Source organism: Vombatus ursinus, unplaced genomic scaffold (genome assembly GCF_900497805.2).
Source record: "Vombatus ursinus unplaced genomic scaffold, bare-nosed wombat genome assembly UNPS02014837.1, whole genome shotgun sequence".
NCBI classification, from domain to species: Eukaryota; Metazoa; Chordata; class Mammalia; order Diprotodontia; family Vombatidae; genus Vombatus; species Vombatus ursinus.
Genome location: NW_020954615.1, coordinates 3,501,578 through 3,526,630, shown reverse-complemented (window position 1 = coordinate 3,526,630; position 25,053 = coordinate 3,501,578). Strand labels below are relative to the sequence as shown.

Here is a 25,053-nt window from a genome sequence, read left to right as displayed (position 1 = left end):
CTCTAGAGTCTAGTTGATTTCACTCAGGCTAGTCCTCCAGAGTCTGGTTGATTCCACCTAGCACTGGCTAGTCCTCCAACGTCTAGTTGATTTCACCCAAGCATGAATCCAGTGACCACTCACTCCACTCAGCCTTCCATCTTTCCCACCACTCTCAGGTGCTACCTGTATATATTTCTGATCAGGGGACTGGGAGAGCATGTGCTTTTTTTTTCTATTTTATTTTAAGGATACCAGTTTTGCATTGTATTTGCATGTTATGTCCAAAACCAAATGTAATGATATTTAATGCGGGCATCTGAGCCCTTGGGAAGCACAGCCATACAGAAGAAATTGATGCCAAACCCACCTGTGTAAGCGCCATTGCCCCCACCATCACTACCACCACCATCATCATCGCACTGGGCTGACCTGAATGACTGGTGCTACAAACAAATTCCTGGGTGGAAGGACACTCACTGGGTGCTGCAGGTCATCACAGACGTTTACATATACTTGAATCACAGGTGTTTGTTCCCAGAATAAAAGGTTACTATTATATGCAACGTGTGTGTTTCCATTAGGTAATGTATGTGACCAAGTGTACCAGCCCTGTCTTTTCACAGAATCATAGAGTTGGCAAAGACCTCAGGGGCCATCTGGCCCCATTCCCCAGAAGTAGTCATTGAGCCTTGGCTTGAAGGCCTCCAGGAAGGTTGAGCTCACCTGCCTGCCAAGCAAGGCCAGTACATTTTGAAAGAAACACAAAATGCCATTCACTCTCTAGGGCCCCCATGACATCAGGAACTTTGAACTACAGTGTTTTCTTCCTGAAAATAAGTTTCCCTCCAGCTCTGAATCCTATGATCTGATGGCTTCTTTCCCCAACATAGGGTTTAGCACGCAGTAGGTCCTTCATACGTTTGCTACATGAATGAATCTCAGAGCTGAGGGGACTTCAACCTGTGCCTAAAAAATAATCCCCTTTAGAAGATCCTGGATCTGCTGTGTGCTACCTCTGTGACCTTGGTCGTCACTGGACTGCTTTGGGCCTCAGTTTCCTCATCTGTAAAATGAGGAAGTTGGATTGGGTGACCTCTGAGATCCCTTCCAGCTCTAGATGTAGGCTCCTGTGTATGATTCTGAGCGATCCCTCACACGAGGGAGATCCTATCGCTGCCCGAGGTGACAGCTCTCCCTGTTCGGAAGTTCTCCCTGAGGGGCGGCTAGGTGGTGCAGTGGATAGAGCACCGGCCCTGAAGTCAGGAGGACCCAAGTTCAAATCCGGCCTCAGACCAAACACTTGACACTTACTAGCTGTGTGACCCTGGGCAAGTCACTTAACCTCAATTGCCTAAAAAAAAAAACCCCCCCCAAAAAAGTTCTTCCTGACATCAAGCCAAAACTGGCTTTTATTTCTACTTGCCCACATTCGGGCTGGTTCTGCTCTTTAGGGCCAAGCAGAACTAGATTTATCTCTCCTCCACATGACAGTCCTAATGACACATGAAGATCTGGAAGGGACCTTAGAGGCTGTGGAGTCTAACCCTCTCATGCTCCCATGTACTATGTGCCAAGCCCTGTGCTGGCTGCTGGGGACAGATAGAGGCATAACTACCTCCACTCTCAAGGAGTTTACATTCTAATGGGGGAAATGAGGACATCTGTCAATGTATCCAGAATAGAAAAGGCATGAATACAAGGTCCCCCAGGAAGCAGGGGTGGACCCCATGATGGAGAAGGTATCTTCAGGGTCTAGAATCCTTTGACAACCCCGCCCCCTTCCCTCATTTGGCAAATGAGGAAACAGATCCAGTGAAGTGACATGCCCAAGGTCAACCACAGTTAATCAATAAGCATTTATTGAGCACTTACTATATGCCAGGTGTTGTGATAAGCACTGGAGATAAAAAGGCAAAAGACAGCACGTTCCCTCAGGGAGCTCACATTCTTCACAGAACTCACACCAAGGTGCTGTAACTCCAAGACAGCACACAGTAAGAGCTTAACAAATGCTTTATTTTGTTTTTCTTCTTTCCTTTTTTTCTTTCTCTTCTTCCTCTTTCTCTCCTTCCTCCTTCTTTTCATCTCCTCCCTTTCCTCCCCCCTCTTTCCTCTTCCTTGTCCTCCTGCTTCTTTTTTTTCCTCCTCTTCCTCCTCCTCCTCCTTCTCCTCTCTCTCTCTCTCTCTCTCTCTCTCTCACACACACACACACCACATCTATTTCTCTGGACTCAGAGGAACTGAATTTATACTTCAAATCCTGTCTGCCCCTTATTACCCACGTAACCTTGGGCAGGTAACTTCACGTCTCTGAGCCTGTTTCAACGTCTCTGAAATGAGAGGGTCAGATTCAATGGCCTCTAAGGTCCCTTCCAGATCTAAATCTATGATGCTATGGCCCTCATGCCTGCATCTGACTCTTTCCAAATGAACTTAGGGATCCATGATCATCTGATCCAACTCCCTCATTTTATTTTTTTTTCCAATTTTTTATTAATTTATTTTGATTTATCAATAATCACTTCCATATGCTTTTAAGTTTAAAATTTTTCTCCCCCTTCCTACCCATCACCCTCCCCAAGATGCTGCACAATCTGATATAAGCTATACATATACATTCCTATTAAACATATTTTCACATTAGTGATGTTGTAAGTAAAAATTAGAACCACCAGAAAGAGGAAACAAAACTCAACAGAAGAAAAAAAATAGCAATTCAACTTCCATAGTTCTTTCTTTGGGTGTGGATAGCATTTTCCATCACAAGGCCTTTGGAGATGTCTTATATCCTTGTATTGCCAGGAAGGGTTAAGTTTATCAATATTAGTCATCACCCAACGTGGCTGTTATTGTGTACAATGTTTCTCTTGGTTCTGCTCACTTCACTCAGCATCAGACCATACAAGTCTTTCCAGGTTTTTCTGAAGTCAGCCTGTTCATCATTTTTATAGCACAATAGTATTCCATCACATTCATATACCACAACTTGCTCAGCCATTCCCCATTTGATGGGCATCCTCTCAATTTCCAATTCTTTGCTACCACAAAAAGAGCTGCTATGAATATTTTTGTACATGTGGGTCCTTTTCCCATTTGTATGATCTCTTTGGGATATAGCCCTAGAAGTGCTATTACTGGGTCAAAGGGTATGCACATTTTTATAGTGCTTTGGGCATAGTTCTAAATTGTTCTCCAAAATGGTTGGATCATTTCACAACTCCACCAACAATGCATTAGTGTTCCAATTTGCCCATATCTTCCCCAACATTTATCATTTTCCTGTTTTATCATGTTGGCCAATCTGATAGATGTAATGTGGTACCTCAGAGTTGTTTTGATTTGCATTTCTCTAATCAATAGTGATTTAGAGAATTTTTTCATATGACTATAGTTGGCTTTAATTTCTTCATCTGCAACTCCCTCATTTTATAGAGAAAATTGAGGTCATGTGGGTCAGTGAATGACTTAGGGTCTTGTGGCTACTAACCAGCAGAGGTGGTGTTCAAACCCCAGTTTCCTGACTCCACCTCAACTGTTCTTCCCACTAGGCATTACTGCCTCCCCCTACATGATCAAGCAATATGGCATAGTAGAAAGAGAATCAGCTCTGAAGTCCGAGGATTGAGGAATGTCTCTGACATTTATTATGACATTGGGTAAGCTGCTTCAACTTTCTGTGATTTTTCTGTGACTTTCAGCTACGTATCTATGACCTCTCAGATAGGCTCTGAAGGATTAGGATCTATTCTTCTCTGTACAGTGCCTGGCAAATAGTAGGTGCTTCATCAATGCTTACTGTTTGATCTGTTATGAAGCCAGCTGGGCCCAGGAACTAGGTGGCATTAAGCCAGCTACGCCCTGTCCAGGACCCCTTTGTGACCACTATTACCCCAAGAGAATGTCTCTGTGAAAACCTTATTGACTTTCGAGGACCTCAAACCCATGACCTCCACATCAGTTGCACATACATGGATCTCACCAAACAAGAGAATCAGTTTTTGAGGAGTGATAAAAGTCCTGCTGTCCCCTGCTCTCTTTCATTTTTTTTTTGAGTCTCTATTTCTTTTTCCTTTCTTTCTTTTTCTTTCTTTTTAGGCAATTGGAGTTAAGTGACTTGCCCAGGATCACACAGCTAGTAAGTGTCAAGTGTTTGGTCTGAGGTCAGATTTGAACTCAAGTCCTCCTAACTTCAGGGCCAGTGCTCTATTCACTGTGCCACCTAGCTGCCCCTTGAGTCTCTATTTCAAGGGCTTGTAGTGGTTGTAGCATGCTACCAACAAAACCACTGAGAGTGTAAATAGGGCATCAAGCCTGGGTGATCTGAGATCCCTTCCCACTCTCAATCCTATGGTCTTATGACCCTTATGTACCGAGATGAGCCAGCCCCACAGTGAGTGTGTGAGATAACAGAGGATAGCCCCAAAGCATTCCTGCTCTATTTCAATGGATCAGTGATGTCGACATTGGTGTCATCTACATCTTCCCTAAACCCTTTCTAGAGGATGGACCCATCATGCTGAAGGCTTTCAGTGTTTCATGGGTACCAGGGAGGCAGTGTGATGCAATGGTGAGATGAGTCTAGAGTAAGAGACCACCCTGGGTGGTCACTCTGCCACTGACTCTCTGTGGGATCTTGGGCACCATCTCCCTGGACCTCAGTTTCCTCACCTGTAAAATAAGGGGGTCAGATACCCAGCTCTAAGTCTATGATCCCATTGGTCCTGCTGCTTTGGGCATGATCTGCCCATCTCCCTTTTCTTTAAATAATTTTTATTGATAGCTTTAGTTTTTTTTATCACCTACATCTTCCCTCCCCTTCCCAGAATGCTACTACCTATAAGAGGAAAAAAATGGCATTAGCACAGTCTCTAATCTTCAAAGACACTAATAACCCTAGATTATAACAGGTTACAATACCAGGTCATCACAAGTCATTAAATAATCTTGTCTAAATGTGTATATTGAAGAACCATGTGAGGTTAAGATTCTGTGTTGCTCTGTGGAGACACCTAACCGCCACACTGAAAAGCCCTGACATCATATGCAGAGTTCCACACCTGTAGTCCTCCACCTCTGCAAAGGGGATGGGGGGGGAGGGCATCATTTCTTTTTTTCAATCTTACAGGTCACAAACTGGCCCTTAGGCCTACCCCTACCATAAGGCATCATGGGTAATACATTGCCATCTACTTTCCTCTTCTAAGCATCACTCCATTGCCCGGCTGAGCTATTCAGAGTTTTGATTCTTTGGAGACGATGGTGTTCTATGATCCATGGCCATACGGCAATAGCAGGAGATTACTGACTTGAAGATTTTTTTCTTTTTGGTCATGGAACAGCTTGGGTCATTGAAAGAATTGTTTCTTTCTTTCTTTTTTTAGTGAGGCAATTGGGGTTAAGTAACTTGCCCAGAGGCACACAGCTAGGAAGTATTATTATGTGTCTGAGGTCACATTTGAACTCAAGTCCTCCTAACTCCACAGCTGGTGCTCTATCCACTGCACCACCTAGCTGCCCCTGAAAGAGCTATTTCTTAAGATACCATGTGGAACTATATCTACCACTATACACAGTAGGACAGGATGAGAAAATTGGTAAGAGTTATCACCTGCCCAGATAAAACTAGCCACCTCACATCATAATATCATGGATAGAACCCTGGACTTGGAGTCAGGAATGCCTGGGTTAAAATCCTGCCTCAGACACTTCCTGAGCAGTTTATTTGACCCCTGTGCTCCAGTTTCCCTATCTATAAATGGGATGCTGTCATGGAATTTATGATTTTCATATTAATTAATATATGGGTAATGATTATATTATTTTGTTTGGATTTGTTGGAGCTCCCCTATTTTCCAGGTGATCCCGACCTGAGAGCTGAGATCATAGCCGACATGCTACAGCAGAAAGTTACCAAATCCCCTGATGTGCTAACAATGTCGCACCTGAAGCCGACAAAGCGAACCTAACCAGGCACTTCACCCCTGCTCCCACCATGCTGACTCTGGTTCTGTGCCCCGCTGAATGATCACAAGGTTTAATGACTCTTAAATGATTTGAATGTTCACGTAGGACTCACATGACCCAAGAATGCCTGTCTTTTGTGTTATGGTCCAACCTTTTTGTGGTTTTCATGCTTAAAAAACCCTACCCTGCCATAAGCAGGCAAGCCCCGTTCTCAGGAAGGTGGACTTTGCTTGCAAGTTATTTTCCTCACTCTGAAATTAAACTTCTTTTTGATTCCCGACTCACCTGTCTCTAACCTGCTTTGTTCAGCTCCAGCGACTCACAGGTTTGAGACCAGTCCTGGTCTAGATTAAATTTAAAATTCTTTTGTAAGGGATAATAACACCACCCACTTGCCAGTGGGTCAGATATTTCAGGGAAGGTAAAGCAGAAAGGGGCTTCCTGGGGCTTCCACCTCACCAGACACAATTAGGACTTCAGAGTGGGATGCCATTAACTCCTGTTTTCCACATGGACATATCCCCTTGACAGCCCACACGGACATTCCACGTTTAAGGAGAACCCCAAGGGGCCCCCAACCCAGCTGACCAGTCATTGTGTGGTTTGATCAGAGGCAGAAAGAGGAAGGACACTGGGTCTTACTCTGCTGCAAAAGTAGAATAACTAGGGAAAAGGAGGAAAGACCCAACGAAGGGCCTTGATTCAGCAGAAATACCTCTGGGGCCAAGTCCCAGCCTCCCCTTCTCCCCCTTCCCCCCGTCCAACCCGGTCTTTAGGCCATCTAACAAAGAAGCAGCCAGGAGGGATGGACAAGACCCCTGGTGTCCCTCAGGGAGGATGGCCCATTTATCAGTGATGGGGCCAGCATCAAGGAAAAGACAATACAACTTTTACCCAGTCCACTTTTAATTTTCTTCTCAACATCTAAAAATATACTCAAGGCCCCCAGGCTTGGACCCTTGGTTGGTGACCTTTCGGTGATGACTGTTGGCTGGAGCTGGTCCTTGGGCCTGGTCTAAGGGGGGCCGGCCCCCAGAGCCCTCGAGTTTGGATCCTAGGCTGCTCCGTCGGGAAGCGTGGTGACTTAAGGTTGGGCAGGGGACTTGGCCCTCACCTGTTCTCTGTATCTCTTCTGGAGGCCCAGGGCCTGGGCCACTAGCCTCCGGGCCACAGCTGTGCTGGTCTGCGGTCGTTCCTTGGCCAAATGCAGGAGCTCTGAAAGCAACAGTGACAGCACCATCTTTTGAACGGGGAGCTCAGCTCTGGCTGAACCACAGCATTCCTAGATCCTCGGGAGATCCTCCTGCGGAGGCCCCTGACTCTCAGACTCTGACCCTGATCCTCTCTGCCTAGACTGGAATAAAACTCTTCCCTACCTCTCAATTTCCCTGCCTGTAAAATGGGGGCATTTTAAAAACAATTATTCACAAATAACTCTTATTTCTAAAGCTTTTTCCCCTTAAAGCACATCTTTTCCTCTGTATCCCTGGCACTTAGCGCAGCGCCTGACGTATAAGTGCTTAATAAATGTTAACTAAGATGATTATCCCCATTTCATAGATAAGGAACCAGGGCCCACAGACGTGAAGTGATGTCCCAGAGCACATACATTTTAGTAAGTGCTAAAGCCTGGACACCCCCACCCCCATCCCCTCAGCTGACAGTCAGGACCGTGATCCTTCAAAGTCTCTCAGAATCTCAGGCTAGGCCTCAGCCTGGTACCCAGATTTGCCCCCATCCTATCATCCAGGGTTTACCAGAGAGCTCCTGTCTGAACAACCACCAGGAAGCAAGGAGAGAAACAGGGGGTGACTCCCCAGGAAGTGGGGTGGGTGGGGAGGAGGAGGAGGCCTGCTTTGAGGCACCTGTCCCCCTCCTCCCACCCCCAGCACATAGCTCCCACAGGATCTCGGGCCTCAGAGCCCTAGAGACCTTAGGAGGTCATCCACTCAGATCTAGCCCACGGCACCAAGGCCCAGAGAGACCAAGTTACTTGACCAGTGTCACACAGCTGGCAAGAAAATTGAATACTCACGCCACAAACCCAGTACTCTGAACACCGCCCCACTTCTGCCTAAACAATGGCTGAACTCTGCATGGGGCCTTTGAGGCTGCTAGGTGGTACAGTGGGTAGTGGGCTAGGCCTGGAGTCAGGAACACCTGAGTTCAAATCCAGCCTCAAACACTTCCTAGCTGGGTGATGCTGGGCAAGTCACTTAATCTCTGACTGCCTGAGTTTCCTTATCTGTAAAATGAGGACAATAACAGCACCTATCTCTCAGGGTTGTTGTAAAGATCAAACGAGATAATATTTGTAGAGCACTTAGCACAGTGCTGGCATACAGTAGGTGCTTAATAAATGCTTGCTCCTTCCTCCCTACAATGTGACTCCTACCTACTTTTGTCACTTTCCCCCACATTACTCCTTTTAAGAGGTGGTGTGGCAGATAGGGTGGCTGGATTTGGAGTCAGAAAGACCTGCATTCAAATCCTGCTCCCAACTTAATAGCTGTGTGATCCTAAGGCCCTGTTTTCCCATTTGTAAAATGAGGAAGTTGGACTAGATGACTCCTAAATTTCTTTTTAGCATTAAATCTATGATCTTATGAGCTAACTCCTGGTTAAGTCACTTAATACCTGTGCCTCAATTTCCTCATCCGTAAAGTGGGGGTATACAAAATGGAGTCGGGCAGTTCATGGGAAGGCCAACTCCAAAGAGGAGGCCGGCCTCCCCCACCAACCATCACTGGTGACTACCCGTCCTCCTCAGGCCTCATAAAGCACCACACGCCTCTCTGTTTACCCTCTGGAAGGGGTCATGTTGTGTCCATACACCACACACCATCTGGGTGGGTCGGTGCATTATCCCCATCCCAGACAAAGAGCTCTCACCCAAACCCCAATACAAGGCTTGGCACACAGTGGGGACTTAATAGAAGGACAGGATGAATAGAAGGAAGGAGAGAGGGATAGATGGAGTAGCTAATAATTATAACAAGGATTTTCTAGCACTTTACAATATTATCTCATTTGCTCCTCACAATAACCCCAAGAGGTAGATGTTTCTTACTTGGACGCTGGAGAGCTTTGAACTTGGACTGCTTGGTTCCCTGAGTGAGGGGGCGGATCTTCAGTGCTGGGAAATCCCTGGTCAAGGCTTCATTGGCTGCAGAGAGAGAACACACCTGGACGTCAGTGAGCTCCTCCCTGGGGGCCTGGGGAGGTGTGAGGAGCCCCAAGTACAGGCCGAACAACACAAGGCCTATTACCTGATGCCAGGCAAGGAAAGATGCCTAAAGCGTGAGTATCATCCACCCACTGGATCTTGAACCCCTTCTCCCTGTGGGGAAAGAAGACGTGTCAGAGTTTAAAAGAAAATACAACTGGACAGAAGCTTCCTCTCTCAAAACCTTCCAGGAAACATCCCTCCCTCCTCAGTCCTCAAACATGTCCCATTCTCTACTGTGTGACCTCCCCCCCAAGCCACATCACTTCATTTCTCAGATTCTCAGTTTCCTCATCTGTAAATTGGGTTTAATAACAACACTCACTTCCCCGGGCTGACGTGAAGGACAAACAGGAGGGTATTTGTAAAGTGCTTTGCAAACCTTAAATAATGACACAGATGTGAACTGTTGTTCTTGTTACTATTGGGGAGGGATCACGTATTTAGAGCTAGAAGGCATGTGACAGGATCACAGACCTGGGGCAGGCAGGGACCGTAGGACAGAGGTCCTCTCCAGTCCGTCTCCCTCAATCCAAGGATGGGGAAACCAAGGCTGAATGAAGCAAAGTGGCTTCACAGGATCATGGGTCTAGGCTGGAGGGCACTTCGGAGGTCGCCACATGCAACCCCTCCTTTTACAGGTGAGGAAACTGAGGCCGAGGAAGTCTGTCATAGCCCCAGTCAGTGGCAGAGGTGGCATCTGAACCCAGGGCCGCTCAAATCCTAAACCCTTCCCTCAGATTACTGTCAAGACACTCTCTCACATGGAGCAATGAAATGCCCGCACCTGGCCCCCTGCCAGCCCCAGTGGCACACTGAGCTAGCCAGCTTCACCTTTGGAATGATGGGGATTGAGGCCAGCAGGAGCAGAAGACAAGAAGGAATCACCCTCTGGGGATGGAAATGATGACGCCAGGGCAGGGTGTCCAGGATCGCCCCACTGGCTTTTTCTGCAGGTCAAGGCTCCATCTCTCTCCAGCCCACATTCCTCCCTGGCCCCAGCTCCCCCCCCCCCCCACCACCCCCCTCCCCCTGGCCACTCACTGAAATTCCGAAAACGCCGCCATGAGGTCCTCCGTCTTCAAGGAAGGCTCAAAGTCGTAGATTTCCACCACGTGGCCAAAGCCATTCTCCCCCCACATCTGCTCATCCATCAGGTAGCAGCTGTCCACGTGGACCTTCTCAATCTGAATCTCTCGGTCAACCACGTTGTCCATGATCTGGGGACAGGCCAGAGGGGAATCTTTGGGGAGGCCTGCCCGAGACAAGGGGGCCAGTGGAGCTGACAAAGTGGTACCTGGGAGGAGCAGAAAAGCCCCTCGATACAGAGTCAGAGAATGGGGGCAGGGGTCAAACTCCAGTTCTGTCACTGAGCAGCTATGTGTGTGTAGGTGTGTGTACGTGTGCGTATGTGAATGTGTATGCAAGCATGTGTGGATGAGTGAGCATATACATGTGAGTGTGTTATATGTGCAGTAGGCGTGTGTATACGTGTGTGTACATGTGATGGGTATATTCACATGTGAGTGTGGCATATTGTGTCTGATGCATCACATGCATGTGTGTGTGCACATGTAGTGGGCACCGATGCACATCATATGTGTATGTGAGTGTAGTGCTACAAACGTGCACAGTGTGTGTGCCTGTGGACATGTGAACATGCACACGTGTCTGTGGACTGGTCTGGACTTACAGGTGTGAGGGACGCCCAGAATGGCCACTTCCTCCACGAAGGCACATTCACAATGACTTCAGCTCGATGTCAGAGCGAGTGGCCTGGAGGCACCCAGCTGCTGTGTGTCTGAGGCCAGCCATGGCCCCTGCTCTCCCGGCTTGGAGGCAGGCCCCATCCACTACCCCGCCCTGCCTTTTGCTGGCCAGCCTGCATATGAATCCCTTCTGGACTCTGGCTCTCAGTTCTCCCATCGGGCTTGGACCTGCTGATCTTTCAAGGCCCTTCTTATGTTCCTATGACCCTATGGATGAACGTGAGAGCCCAGAGCCCTGCCAGGGACGGGGCTGGGGGCAGAACAAACTCTGGGAGTCCCTGGAGTCAGGGGCCACGGGCTCCCAACCCTCCTGTCGCACGCACTGCCTGTATGACCCTGGGCTTCAGGGGGCTGCAGTCAGTGACTTGTGGGGCTCTTTCCGTTCCCAGTATGTCACCCCAAAATGTCTCTGGGGGCTTCTGAATGCAGTTTCTTGCAGTTGTAGAGGGACTTTTAAAAGAGTGGGGTGGGTTTTGGGGTTTTTTTTGGTGGGTTAGGAGGAAGGGGCTAATGATGAGATCCTTCCCCAGCATGGGAGTAAACTGAATGCTGGGTTGGGGATCAAGAAAGAGACTTGGGCAAGTCATGAAACCCTTTCAGGTCTCAAGTTTCCCCATCTTTAAAATGGGCATGGCTTTCACCTGTTCCTTCTAGGTTCTTTCCTAGCTCACCCAGGTAGGTGGCACCATGGAGTCAGGAAGGCCTGAGTTCAGATCTGACCTCAGATCTTCCGAGTTGTGTGACCCTGGTAACTGATGCCTGCCTCAGTTTCCTTCTCCTCCACATCCCTAGAAACACGGCTGTGTGGAGGCTTTTGGACAGAGGCCCTCCTGGCACTGACATGCTGTCACCCTACGGCGTCTGAGGGCCTTCCTCTCCCCCCAGCCACCCTGTCTATGGTCTCCCACTTCAGGACCCAAGGGGCCTGTTACCTCCTGTATCAGCTCAACAGACTCATCCTCTGAATGGCCGAAGTCTTCCTCTCCCTCCCCAAACTTCACGAGGAAGACCTTCTTCCTGTCCTCCGGGGAGAGCTGAAGATTGGAGCTGAGCTGATCCTCTGCCTCCTGGCAGTCAGCCTCCCTTGACGGGCTCGTGGAGCCAGGGGGACCCAGCTCATCCGAGTCTGGCTCAGGCTCACCTGGGGCCTTTTGGTTCTGGTCTTTTACATCTCCTGCCACTCCAGGCACTGCCTGAGGGGGGAGTTTGGGGTCAGGGTCAGGGTCCCGGTCCGGACTGCCAACGTCTTTGGGTTCTTCTGGGATCTTTCTAATCGAGTCCCCATGCCCGTCCCCAATACCCGCCTCTGGCAGGGACAGGTCCGCAGCTTCCTCAGACTTCCCGCGTAGCGCCCGAGGCACGTACAGCGCCTGGTCGGGTTTGCGGCCACGCTGCCTCCGGACCGGCCGTTGAGCCCGGGACCCAGGGGCTGGTTGCTGGGCTAAGTTGGCCCAGGGCCTTCGGGACTTGCCCTGGCGGCCAGTGACCGGGTTGGAGGGAGAGAAGTTATCCAAATTCGGTAACCTAGAAGCAAAGTGGGACAAGAGGTGTTCTATGTGGCCACGGGGCACTCTAACGATAACTCATTTCTGTAGCATTTGAGGGAAAAGGGCCCTGAGACTCAGGGAAGGAAGGTATTCTTCTTCCCATCTTACAGATGAAAAAGTGAAAGCCTGGAGAGGTGAGGTAATATAGGATTACAGGACCACAGATTTGGAGCCGATGGGGACCTTAGGGGCCAGGAAGTCCAGTCTCCTCCTTTAACATTTGAGGAAACTGAGGTACAGAAAGTTGAAGTAACTTGCCCAAAGTCACAGAGATAGTGAGCGGCAAAACTGAGGATCAAACCCAGGTCTTCTGACTGGAAGCACCCGACCTTGCTCAGGGTCATGTATTCAGGTTAACAAAGCAAACGTGGGGCCTGATTTGATAAGAGGAAGGCTCAAGTCCATGTCGGGGGCTGTGTCCCAAAGAGGGTCCCTGGCTCCTAGGCCCCCAAATGCGTTCTCCATTCAGAAACTGGAGAGCCGATCCCAGAGTCCACCAGTGGAGTGGGAGAGGCCACGTTTCTCCTCCAGGATTTCAGCCCTGGGGAGCTGGGCTTCGCACCTGGTGTCCAGGTGACAGATGACGGTCCTCCTCTTCCAGCCCTCCCCAACTGAGAAGCTGCTCAGGAGATCGAAATTCTCGGCCGTTCGGTGGATCAAGTACCGGAGACGACTTGAGAGGGGTGGGAACAGCAGTACTCTGTGGAAGAGAGGTGTGAGGGCATTAGGCAGGCTGGCTCCAGTCCCTGGGGGATCCCCTAGTGCTGTCCTGGGCTGGGAAGGGGGAGGGGAGCAAGGCAGCTCCCTCCAAAGCAGTAACCCTGAGAACCACTTGAAGGAGCCAAACCATCTACTCAGCCCACACTGAAAGAGCTCAGGAGGACTGGAAGGGAAGGAGGAGGAGTACCCCCCAGTCCCACCCCACCTTCTGCTCCTTCACGTTCTCCTACCCTCTATATCCAACCAGCCTCATACTTCAAATCCCATCTAGAACCAACCCACCAAGGTACTGGGGCTAGGCAGGGAAGGCCTAGCCCGTCGCTTCCACCCTCAGCCCCTACTTGCTCTAGGAACACCAGCCAAATTAATACCAATATTGCCGCGTGAAAGTCCCTCTAGGTCTACTGACTGTCTATGAGTCTCCCCAGACACATTCCATCCCCCATCTCTGCTGTTTCCTCCATTAAATTCCTTGAGGGCAGGGACTATTTTCCCTTTGTATTTGCATTTCCAATGTTTGTAGTGTAGCTGGCACAGAGTAGGTGCTTACAAATGCCTTTTCATTCATTCATTCATTCATTCGTTCATTCATTCGTTCGTTCGTTCGTTCGTTCGTTCGTTCGTTCATTCATTCATTCACATAACTTTTGCAGAATAGTTTCCAGGGGCATAGCTTCAAGGTAGAAGGAGGTGACTATCTCACTGGCCTCTGCCCAAATCTGGAGTACTGGGCTCAGTTCTGGGCACCACAGTTAGGAGAGGTCAGGACTACGAAGGGTCTTTAGTCCGTATTATATGGCGGCTACTTGAAGGAACTTAGCGGGTCTAGCACGGAGAGGATGAGCCTCAGGAGCTCCTAGAACCACCTCCAAGTCTCTGAAGGCCTGTCCCATGGACCAGGGCTAAGCCCTGTCCTGCTTGGCCTCTGAGCACTAGGGGGCTGGCTCCCCCCTTTGAAGGTCTTCATGCAGAGGCCGTAGGACCGCTTGTCAGGACCGGCCAGTCTGAGAGATCCCATTGACCCTCAGATTCTGAGACGATGGGCCGCCCAAGCCCTCATCTCTGCAGGCAGAAGAAATGCTACAAGGGCTGGGGTGGGGGGATGCGTGTGCGGGCAGGGCCAAGGAGACCTGGTTCCCATCCCCCCTGTGACGTTCAACATCACAGATCTGGAACAAGAAGGGACTTTTGGCGGTCATCTAGTCCAATGATTCATTCTGTAAATGAGGAAACTGAGGCCCACGGTCACGCAACTACTGGGGGTCAAGACTGAGATCGGAACCCAGGTCTTCGGGCTCCAAGGTCAGTCACTCTTCTGAGCAAGTCTTTGTCTCTCTGAACCTCAGTCCCACCATCTGAAAGATGGGCACAACAATGACTAACTTTACTAGCTACCTCACAGGGCTGCTGAGGGGCTTAAATGAAAGGATGGATATAAATAGCTCTGAAGAGTTTCCAGCACTGTGTCCAGATCTGTCTTGTCATGGCTGGGAAAGAAGAGCGTGGAGGATTAGGGGTCTCCCAAGGAGCTCGGGCAGGATACTGTCACTGACTCAGACCCAGGCGGGCCCTCAGAGGTGGTCTAGTCTATGCCCCTCATTTTACAGATGAGGAAACTGAGGCTGAGAGAGGCCAAGCAATTTGCCAAGGTCACAGCGAGGCTTAGAAAGCACCACAGTGAGGGCTGGCCCTCCCAAGACAGGAGTCTGTCCCACACCATGCTGCGGGCACAAGATATTTCAGCTAGAGAGGGACCCGAGTGCCACCTCACCTGCCATCTTCACTTGGCAGATGAGGTAATCAAGGCCCTGACAAGAGAAATGACTTGTCTGCGGTCACCAGGCTTGTCAAGCGGCAGATGAGAGGGGCTGAGCCTGCTGGGACCTGGGCTGAATGTGTTCACAGTCAGCACAGGGCACTGAGAATATGAATGACTCGTTTAGGTCAGACTTTGGAGTCAGAGACTATTTACATACCAGAGGCAGCAGGGCGGGGGTGGGGATAGGAACAGAGCACTCACTGGACTTGGAATCGTGAGGGCCAGGGTTTGAATCCTGCCCCAGACACATCCGAGCTGTGTGACCCTGGGCAATTCAATGTCTTGGGCCTCTGTGGATTCATCCGTGCCAGGCACAAAGGCAATGCTTGTTGACTGGGAGTTGGACTGATGACCTCTGAGGGCTCAACCAGCTCTTAAGTCATGGTCCCAGGAACGAAGACGAACTGATCAGTACCTTTAAGACCCCACTTGGGGTTTCCTCGGCAGAGGTACTGGATTGCTTTGCCGTTTCCTTCTCCAGCTCATTTTACAGATGAGGAAACTGAGGCAACCAGGGACGTGACTTGCCCAGGGTCACACTAGTAAGTGTCTGAGGCTGAACTCAGGTCTTCCTGACTCGAGGCCCAGCACTCTATCCGCTGCACCACCTACCTGCCCCAGATCAATAATAACGATGATGACAATGAAGATAATACCCTTCACAGCTAGTGCTTTAAAGTGTGCCAAGCACTGTGAGTCGTCCTGATCTCTATCTCGCCACTGGGCCCAGGTGTCTCTGGAGGAGAAAGTGAGGCTGGGGACTTTACACAGCCCTCCCTCACTTAAATCCAATGCACTCGCATGTCATGGCATCACCATGGTCCTCTTTGAGAACAAAGGACAAACAACAACCTCTAGGAGCAGAAATAGGAGCTGCCCCACTGGGGACTCAACTGGAACTGGCCAGTTGAGCAACACAGCTATCTCCCTTGCTCCTTCCTTCCTTCCTTTTTTTTTCTTTATTTCCCTTTCCTCTGTCCATGTAGGGTATCATACCCTTACCTGAGGGTGCTCTGCCCAAAGGAATGCACATTTTGACCAATGAAACCTTTTTTTCCCAAGGACCACACCTTACCCCCAAATCACCCACTGACCGGCCAACAATAGGTCCCAGACCAAGCCCCACTTGGTCATTGTTTGGGCCCTGATCTGCTCAGAGTAAATGTAATTAGCAACTGCTTCAGTTCTGGCCAGAAACCTTGAAGGTCTTACCCTCCCAGTTTGATTTTTTTCTTTTTGGATTAGGTAAAGAGGCTAGCCTTAATCACTGAATGGGTGTGGCCTCAGACACACTGAGACCTGTTAAAGACCTTAGCTTAAAAAGGTCAAGGTCTCCCACTGCATCGAGGGCCATCTCCAGTTGTCCTGATCTATATCGTGCCACTGGACCCAGACAGCTCCAGAGGAGAAAGTGAGGCTGGTGATTTTACACAGCCCCCCCTCACTTAAATCCAATTCACTTACATGTGAATTCACTTACATCACCTCCCTGATGTCATCGTCCTCTTCAAGAAAAAAGGGCAAACAACAACAATAACAACAGTCAGGCACTATGCTGAGCACTTTTTTTAAAAAACAATTATTACCTCATTTACTCCTCACCAGAACCCTGAGAGGTAGGTGTTACATCATCTCAGTCTTACAGAGGAGGAAACTGAGGCAAACAGGGTGAAGTGACTTGCCTAGGATCACACAGCTAGGAAGTGTCTGAAGATTTGAACTCATGTTGTCCTGACTTAGGTCCAGTGCTCTATCCACTGCGCCCTGAACATATATACTTTAAAGTTGACAAAGTACTTTAATAAATTACCTCATTTGATAAGGGGATTTGAGATTGATTGTCCAATCCATCAGTGAGCCCATCAACAAGTATCTACAAAGCACATACTATGTGCTAGGCCTTCTTCGAGTGCTGGGGATACAAAGAAAAATCCCTGTCCTCAAGAAGCTTACATTATAACGTCGGAGGTGACATGTATGTAAATGATACAACATCACCTTCACAAGGTTCTTGCTAGGATCAAAAGAGATATTTGTAAAATGCTGTGTAAATGTGGGCTACTATAATTACAGAATCTCATCTACACCTCACAACCACCCTGTGAGGTCAGTGCCATAGGTATTATCATTACCCCCATTTTAGAGATGAGGACACTGAGGCTTGGTGAAGTCTAAGTGACTCAAGTGGTCACAAAGCTAATACATGTAAGAGGCAGGATTCAAACCCAGCTCTTCCTGATTCGAAGGCCCACACTCCGTCTATGCCACGCTATCTCTCTTGGGCAAAGATGGTCAAGGTTCTTGACCCCGATCTCTCTCTGGGCCAATGTTTCCTTTTGTTTAATGTGGCCACAGACTATATACACCTTCCTAACTGTGACTGACTGCTTCCAACATGTGAACTGATCTGGGTGAGAGGAAACGGAGGGGTCAGTGCATACACTGGAACCAAGCACCACTTTGTATGCTGACAGGGGATTAGATTGGCAACCGGCCCCTCCGGCTCTCTGCCCCCAAGTGACCTCACCTGGACAGCTGCTTCTGCAGGAGGAATCGGTCCAGTTCCTCCTTGACATGGAGGACAAAGTCATTCTCTGTTGGGGAGAGGACAACACCATCCAGGCTGAGCAGGGCCAGGGTGAACTCTGAGGAGTCCTGCACAAAAGACCAAGAGATTGTAATGTCAGACAAGGAACTCGAGGATGATGAGAACAAGGATCCAAGTTCTCCCTTCCAAAAAGTCCCAGGGGGAAGGGAAGACCATCAGTCCTGATTTACAGAGGAAAAAAAACCTGACATGGGGCAGGTCACTTCCCCTCTGGCTTCTCCAGCTGTAAAATGAGACTGTTGGCCTTTGAGGTCCCTGGAACTGTGATGCCAACAACCTATGACCACAGTCCAGATCTCTATGGAGTATTGCCACCAACAGCTTTGCACACCAAACCTCCAAGTACCTCCACACTACAGAACTGGCTGCGATTTGATGGCGAGTTCTGGCCTAGAGTTAGGCCTGGGTGTGATGCCTGGCCATATACTTGGAAGCAAAGTAGAACTCACGTAGCGCCTCTTCCCCGCCCCCCCCAATGGTGACCAAGTGTGTTCATATCCAATGTCACTTGATCCTCAAAATGAATGAGTAAGCTAGGTCATGCAAATGTTATTATATTATTATGAGAGCACTGGGCTTAGAGTCCAAGACCTGAGCCCAAACCCTAGCTGGGTGACCCTGAGCAAGTCACTTAACCTCTGTCTGTCTTAGTTTCCTCAACTGTAAAACTGGGATAATAACAGCACCTACCTCCCAGGATTGTTTTAAGGATCCAGTGAGATGATATTTGTAAAAGTGCTTAGCACAGTGCTTGGCACATAGTAAGTGCTAAACAGATGCTTGTTCCCTCCCTTCCCTTGACTGGACCCTTCCCTCACTAGTGTTGAAGCCAGAGGACTGGGCTCCCAAATGAGCTTTGCCACTTAGGAACTAGGTGACCTCAGACCCGCTGCTTAAACTCTCTGAGTTCATTCCTTAATAAAATGAGAAGCTTGGTTGAGATCAGGGCTTCTGAAACTTTTTCCACTCGAGACCCCTTTTCACATCTTGGCAGTGTTTATTGGCGTTGCATGGCATGACAGTATGCACAGTGCAAAGTGCACATGCTGTGTGCTCAGAATCAAAGCTGCAGTGAGGTTGTGCGATGCAATACAGGCAAACGCTACCAGAAACACCTTGGATTCATTATGTATTTGATTTGCAATTAATTGTTAGTTGTTGCATATTCAGAAACCTTTTACTGTTGCCAAATTTTTTGCAACCCTATACGGGGTCGAGACCGCCAGTTTAAGAAGAGCTAGACCAGAAGACCTCTGAGGTCCTCCCCAGCTCTGACGCTTAATCTTTTTCTATCATTGTGAGTTTGACTCCTTTCAGATCTGACATCCATCTGTTTTAACGCCTCCTCTGTAAAATGCCAAATCACAGGCACATGACTGAGAACTGGAAGGCACCTTGGAATTCACACCATCCTACCTTTTCATATGACCGGAGAAGGTAAATGAAGTGTCTGGGGTCAGCCAGCTGGGAAGTGTCTGAGGCAGGGTATTCATCCCCTGATTTCAAGCCAATCAATGGATAAGCTTATGTTAAGTGCCAACCATGTGCCAAGCCCTGTGCAAAGTGTGGGGAGACAGACACACACAAAATGCCTACTCTTAACACTCTCTTGTGGGAGGCACCATTTATTTGTGTATAAACAAACCAGAAAGACAAGGCAGTTGGGGAGGGATGACACTAGCAGGTGGAGAGATCAGGAAGTGCTTCTTGCAGAAGGTGCTCAAGAAAGAGTAAGGAAGAGCGGGAATTGGAGGTAAGGGAGGAGTGTCTGGGCCATGGGAGATGGCCAGTACAAAGGTATGGAGAAAGGACAAGTTTGCATAGCACTCTACTAGCTTTACCACTAGAGGTCGCCTAAGGTGCTTCCCAACTCAGACACTCTATTTCTTAACCCAACATTCAAGATTCTAAGACCTCTTCCAATTCAGACATCCTAAAATCTACAGTTTCCTCTGTAAAATGAAGAGGCTGGACTAAAGGACCTCTAAGTCTCCATCAGCTCTGACATTCTATTTCCTATTCCAGGATGCTCCCAGGGGAATTAATATTAATATTAATAATCGCTAGTATTTATTAGCACTTTAAAACCTGCAAAGTGCTTTATAAATATTATCTCATTGAAATGCAAATTAAAACAGTTCCGAGATACCACCTCACACCTATCAGATTGGCTAATATGACAGAAGAGGAAAATGACAAATGCTGGAGGGGATGTCGAAAAATTGGGACACTAATGTCCTGTTGGTGGAGTTGTAAACTGATCCAATCATTCTAGAGAGAAATTTAGAATTATGGCCAAAGGTCTATAAAAGTGTGCATACCCCTTGACCCAGCAATAGCAGTACTGTTTCCCAAAGACATCAAAGAAAAGGGAAAAGGACCTGTTTGTGAAAAATATTTACAGCAGCTCTTTTTGTGATGGCAAACAATTGAAAATTGAGGGGATGTCCAGCAATTGGAGAACGGCTGAATAAGTTGTGGTATATGATTGTGATGGAGTACTATTGTGCTATAAGAAATTAGGGGCAAGCGGACTTCAGAAAAACCTGGGAAGAATTATATGAACTGATATAAAGTGAAGTGAGCATAACCAGGAGAACACTGAACACAATATTGTAACAATGATGGATAGTGAAAGACTTAGCTACTCTGATCAAAACAAAGATCCAGAACAATCCCAAAGAATCCATGATGAAAAATGCTTTCCAATTCCAGAGAGCTAACTGATGAACTCTGAGTGCAGACCGAAGTATATTTTTTTCACTTTTAATAAGTTTTTTCTTGTTTGTGTTTGCGTGTGTATTTTCTTTTGCAGCATGGCTTATATAAAAATGTTTTGCACGACTTTATGTATAAAAAAATTATCTGATGGTTTCTTCACAATAACCAGGCAAGGTAAATACTACTATCACCCTCCCCCCCATTTTATAGATGGGGAAAATGAGGCTGAGGGAGGTTAAGTGCTTTGTCCTTGTTAGAAGGTGCATGGTTTTCCAGACTCCAGGTCTAGTTAAAGACTTTCTTCAGCACCTAAGAGACCGTTCTAGTGCAACATAATATGCTCTGATTATACTAAGAGTCCAAGTTCTACGTCTCTATGGTAAGCCTTCGTTCTATTGTAACATTTTACATTGTTCAATTTATTGTAACATTCTACATTCTATTGTAATGTTCTACATCTTATTCTAACATTCTACTTTCTTCTACCTAGTGTAGCATTGGTGTTCTGTTGTAACACCCTACGTTGTGTTCTAACATTCTATGCTCTATTCCAACATTCTATATTGTTCTGGTTACTGTAACATTCTACGTTGTTCTGCACTGTTTAACATCTTACGTTCTAATCTAACACCCTCCATTCTACTGTAACGTTTATTCTAACGTCCTCTGCCCTTAGGCCCTTTGCAACTCTAACGATCCAAGTTCGAACTTTTGCTCGGTAAAAAGCAGAGTTGCACTAGGTGACCTCTGGGCTATCGCTTCTCGATCTGCCGCGGGAGGTCACCCAGGGCTACATTGTAGCGCACCGCGGGGGAGGGGGAAGGGGTGGGGATGAGCTAGGTCCCGGATCGGTCGGCGGGGGAGGGGAGGGAGCTGCCGGGAGCCCGGGGTCCCGCCGGCGCTGGGGGCAGGGGGTGCGCGCACGCTCGCTTTGGGCTCCAGGGTCCTCGCCAGGAAGACGCAGACCCGGAGGCAGCGCCGCCCCCTCCCCCACTCCCAGGGCGGGATCGCTCCCTCGCGGGCCTCCCGGCCCCCTAGCAAGGACGTGAAGTTGACGGGTGGGGGCGGGGGGGGTCTCCCAGGTAACCCCACCCCCACCCCATGCACTTTGTGCAGTGCGCAACACTCCCCACCCCCACTGCCCCCAACGCTGAGTCCCCAAGACACTCACCGCGGCCGGACCTCGGAGCTGCAGTCACTCCTAGGCTCTGACCCTCCTCCTCTCCCTGACTCGCCCCTCCCTGCCTCAAAAAAAAAAAAAAACCCAAATCCCCGGGCGGGGCCGCAGCTCCACCCCGCGGCCCGGGGGAGGCATGGCAACAAATGTTCAGGTCTCCAGCCGCGACCTGAGTGGGAACGCATCTCGTCCAATCCCTTCCTTTTACAGAAAAGGAAACTGAGGACCCGAGGGAGCGAAGGGACTTTCCCCAATGCCCCACAGTTGGTAACAGGCAGAGCTGACTTCTGTTTCTAAATTCCGTGCTCTGTTCCTGGCACCTCGCCCCCAAACATTTCCTGAGCTTTGCTACAGACATGACATAGGATCGTAGATTTAGAGCCCTCCTTCTTTAGCAGAAGGGCTCTAAATCTCAGTTCTAAATCTACGATCCTACGATCAGCTCCTTTAGCAGCTGAGGAAACCGAGGTCCAGAGAAGTGACTTATCCGACGTCACGCAGAATCAGGATTCAAACCCCACGTTCCCTCGACTCAATCAATCAAGAATCTATTAAGCAACTATTAATCGATAACCAATCAATAAACATTTATTAAGTGCCTACTATTTGCCACGTACTGTGCTAAGAGATCAGGATACAAAAAGAGGCAAAAGACAGTGCCTATCCTCAGGAAAATCACAGTCTAATTATGTGCCAGGCACCGGGGTCACAGAATGAAACAAATCTCTACTCAAGTAAGGAGCTTAAACTCAGCTGAGGACACAGCAAAACTAGACATACAGATACGACATTCACACAGGGAGAAGGCTGAGCAACCGGGGCCACTAAACCCACTCCTTAATGTTGCTCGGTGATTTTGAGAACACATCTGCACCTGTAGTACAAAGACTCATAGGTGCCCGGAGCTGGAAGGGACATGAAATGTTATCTCATCCAACACATCCATTTTATAGAACAGGAAACTGAGGACCAAGTGAATTGTCCCAACAGCTCTGGGGCTCAAATTCAGGACCTCTGTCTCCAAACCCAGGGCTCTTTCCACTGTCTGGCTCTGCTGAGAGAGAGCTCCTGGGTAATTTGGATAAGTCACTTTCTCTTTCCAAGTCTCAATTTCCTCATCTGTAAAAAAAAATCTAGATCACGTCTCAGGTCCCATCTATCCTGTTTTTGTTGTTCGGTTGTGTCTGACTCTTTGTGGCCCCATTTGGTGTTTTCTTAGCAAAGATACTGGAGTGGTTTGCCATTTCCAGCTGGTTTTACAGATGAAGAAACTGAGGCAAACAGGGTGAAGTGACTTGCCCAGGGTCACACAGCTAGTAAGTGTCTGAGGCCAGATTTGAAGTGGGGAGGGGGGAGCCTTTCTGACTCCAGGCCCCTTGCAGTATCCACTGAACCATCTAGCTGCCCTTTGCCACCATGTGTCAAAGCCTGCTGGGGTCCACCATGGCTGTGTCACGTGTCAATAGAAGCTCCTTGCTTCTGTTGCTCAGCAATAACCTCTACATTTATATAGTGTTTTAAGGTTCGCAAAAGGCCAGATACAGGCAGGGTAGTGGAAAGACCAATGGATTTGGAGGCAGTCCTGGGTTCAATTCTGCCTCTGTGACAAGATGAGTCTCTACACTTTTTTCTGTTCTGTAAAATGAGAGGGTTGAACCAGGTGATTTCTAAGGTCTTTTCTAGCCTTAAAATTTGATGTTTACAGAAACCCTATTAGCTACTGATTGCAATCACCCCCTGTTGTATCTCTCAATAGAATGCAAACCCCTGGAAGGCAGGCACTATTTCCTTGTTGTCTTTGCATCTGCCTGGTACAGAAGAGTTGATTGGTAAGTGCTTGTTGATTGACTGATGGATTGATTTTACAGATGAGAGCACTGAGCACCTTGAGAAGAAGTGACTGGTCCAGGGTAACATAGCCAGGGTAACACCATCCCAGGCCTTCTTGACTCCAGTCCAGCAAGCTAGTCACTGACCCTCACTACACCAGGAATCTCAGGTGGATTCACTGAAGTCCGTTTTGAGAGAAAGGGGTGATTCATTTGAAATTCTGCTTACTTAAAAAGGGCAGTGTGGTATAGCAGACAGAAGGCTGTATCTCTATAGTCAGGAAGACAACTTCTAATCCCACCTATGACAATCACTAGTTGTCTGACTCTGGGCAAATCATTGAAAAGTTCTGTACCTCAGTTTCTCCATTTGTAAAATGGGGGTGATAGACGTGTGGAATGTCTCTACATTACAGGATTGAGGTGAGGCTCAAGGTGGGCACTTGGTGAACCTCGTAGCACTAGACCTGAAAAGTAAAGGCAGCTCTGATCCTTCCTAGTGCCCGTGACTGCTAAGGCAGAAACCTGTGCTATTTCCAGAGCTCCACCTTGCCGACTACACGCTTTCGCACTGACTGTCCCTCCGTGCCTGGAATGCTCTTCCTCCTTATCTCCATCTCCAGCTCCTCTGGCTCCCTTCAAGACTTAGTTCAAATCCCATTTTCTGTAGGAAACCTTTCTTCCCCAGCCCCCCCACTGCTAATACTCCCCTCTGAGATTAGCTCTCAGTTACTCTCTATATCTTGTATGTATATAGTTGATTTGTTTTAATTAATTTATCTTTAGTTTTCAACAATCACTTCCATAAGCTTTTGAGTTTTAAATTTTCTCCCCCTCTCTTCTGCCTCCCTCCCCAAGACAGCATGCAATCTGACACAGGCTCTACATATACATTCTGTATTTCCACATTAGTCATGTTGTAAAGAAGAATTAGAACCAATAGGAGGAACCACAAGAAAGAAGAAACAAAACAAAAGGGGAAAAAAAGGGCAGATAGTATGCTTTGATTAGAGTTGATTTTTTTTTTTTTTGCATGCTGTCTTCTCTATTAGAATGTGAGCTTCCTGAGGGCAGGGATCATTTGTTTGCTTTTCTTTCTCCCGAGCACTTAGCCTGACACAAAACAGGTACTTAATGTATGCATATTGATTAAATCTTCCATAGCCATATAAGAAATACAGAGGCAGCCTCACACAGGGGTACTGGTGGATTATCCGTTCTGGCCAGGAGATTCTATTAACAAGAGGATGGAGAAGTGGTCTGTATTTGGGGGTGGGGGAGTTTACAAGAATGTTAGGGCTTGGGATCTTCCAGTATGGGATAGTTTTGCAGCAATAAGGGGCCTGATTTATTAAAGGCCTCTTTGTTCCTTGCCTGTGTTTGGGGGGATTGTCAGTTTTCATTGCTGCTGTTTTGATTTTGTACTTTCCTTTCCCCCCCCCCACACCCCCACAGACTCTATGAGACACTCAAGACAGGAAATCTCAACTTTAAGGAACTTAGAAAATAGGGCTGGCATTTGGCTAGCTGAAAGTCTCCAATGCCTATCAAAATGTAGCTTCCTCTGGTGAAAACACAGGGACAATTGAGGGTCACAAAGCCAACAGCAGACTTGTTCTTCAAGTAGACTTAAACCCAGGACACTAGCCATGTCTTACAGAGGTAGCTAGGTGCCCTAGTGGATAGAGTTC

General features: G+C 48.2%; 1 protein-coding gene across 1 annotated transcript; it reads right to left on the bottom strand.

Annotated features, from left to right (window-relative positions):
• Nucleotides 1–6,834: 6,834 nt before the first annotated feature.
• On the bottom strand, nucleotides 6,835–21,671 carry R3HCC1 (R3H domain and coiled-coil containing 1). The gene is given in 9 exon segments (XM_027839905.1): nucleotides 6,835–7,161; nucleotides 9,017–9,112; nucleotides 9,216–9,286; nucleotides 10,217–10,392; nucleotides 11,874–12,465; nucleotides 13,051–13,188; nucleotides 17,555–17,682; nucleotides 21,524–21,616; nucleotides 21,618–21,671. Coding segments are annotated over 9 exon segments (1,479 nt in total). The 3' UTR covers nucleotides 6,835–7,030.
• Between the last annotated feature and the right edge of the window lie 3,382 nt (nucleotides 21,672–25,053).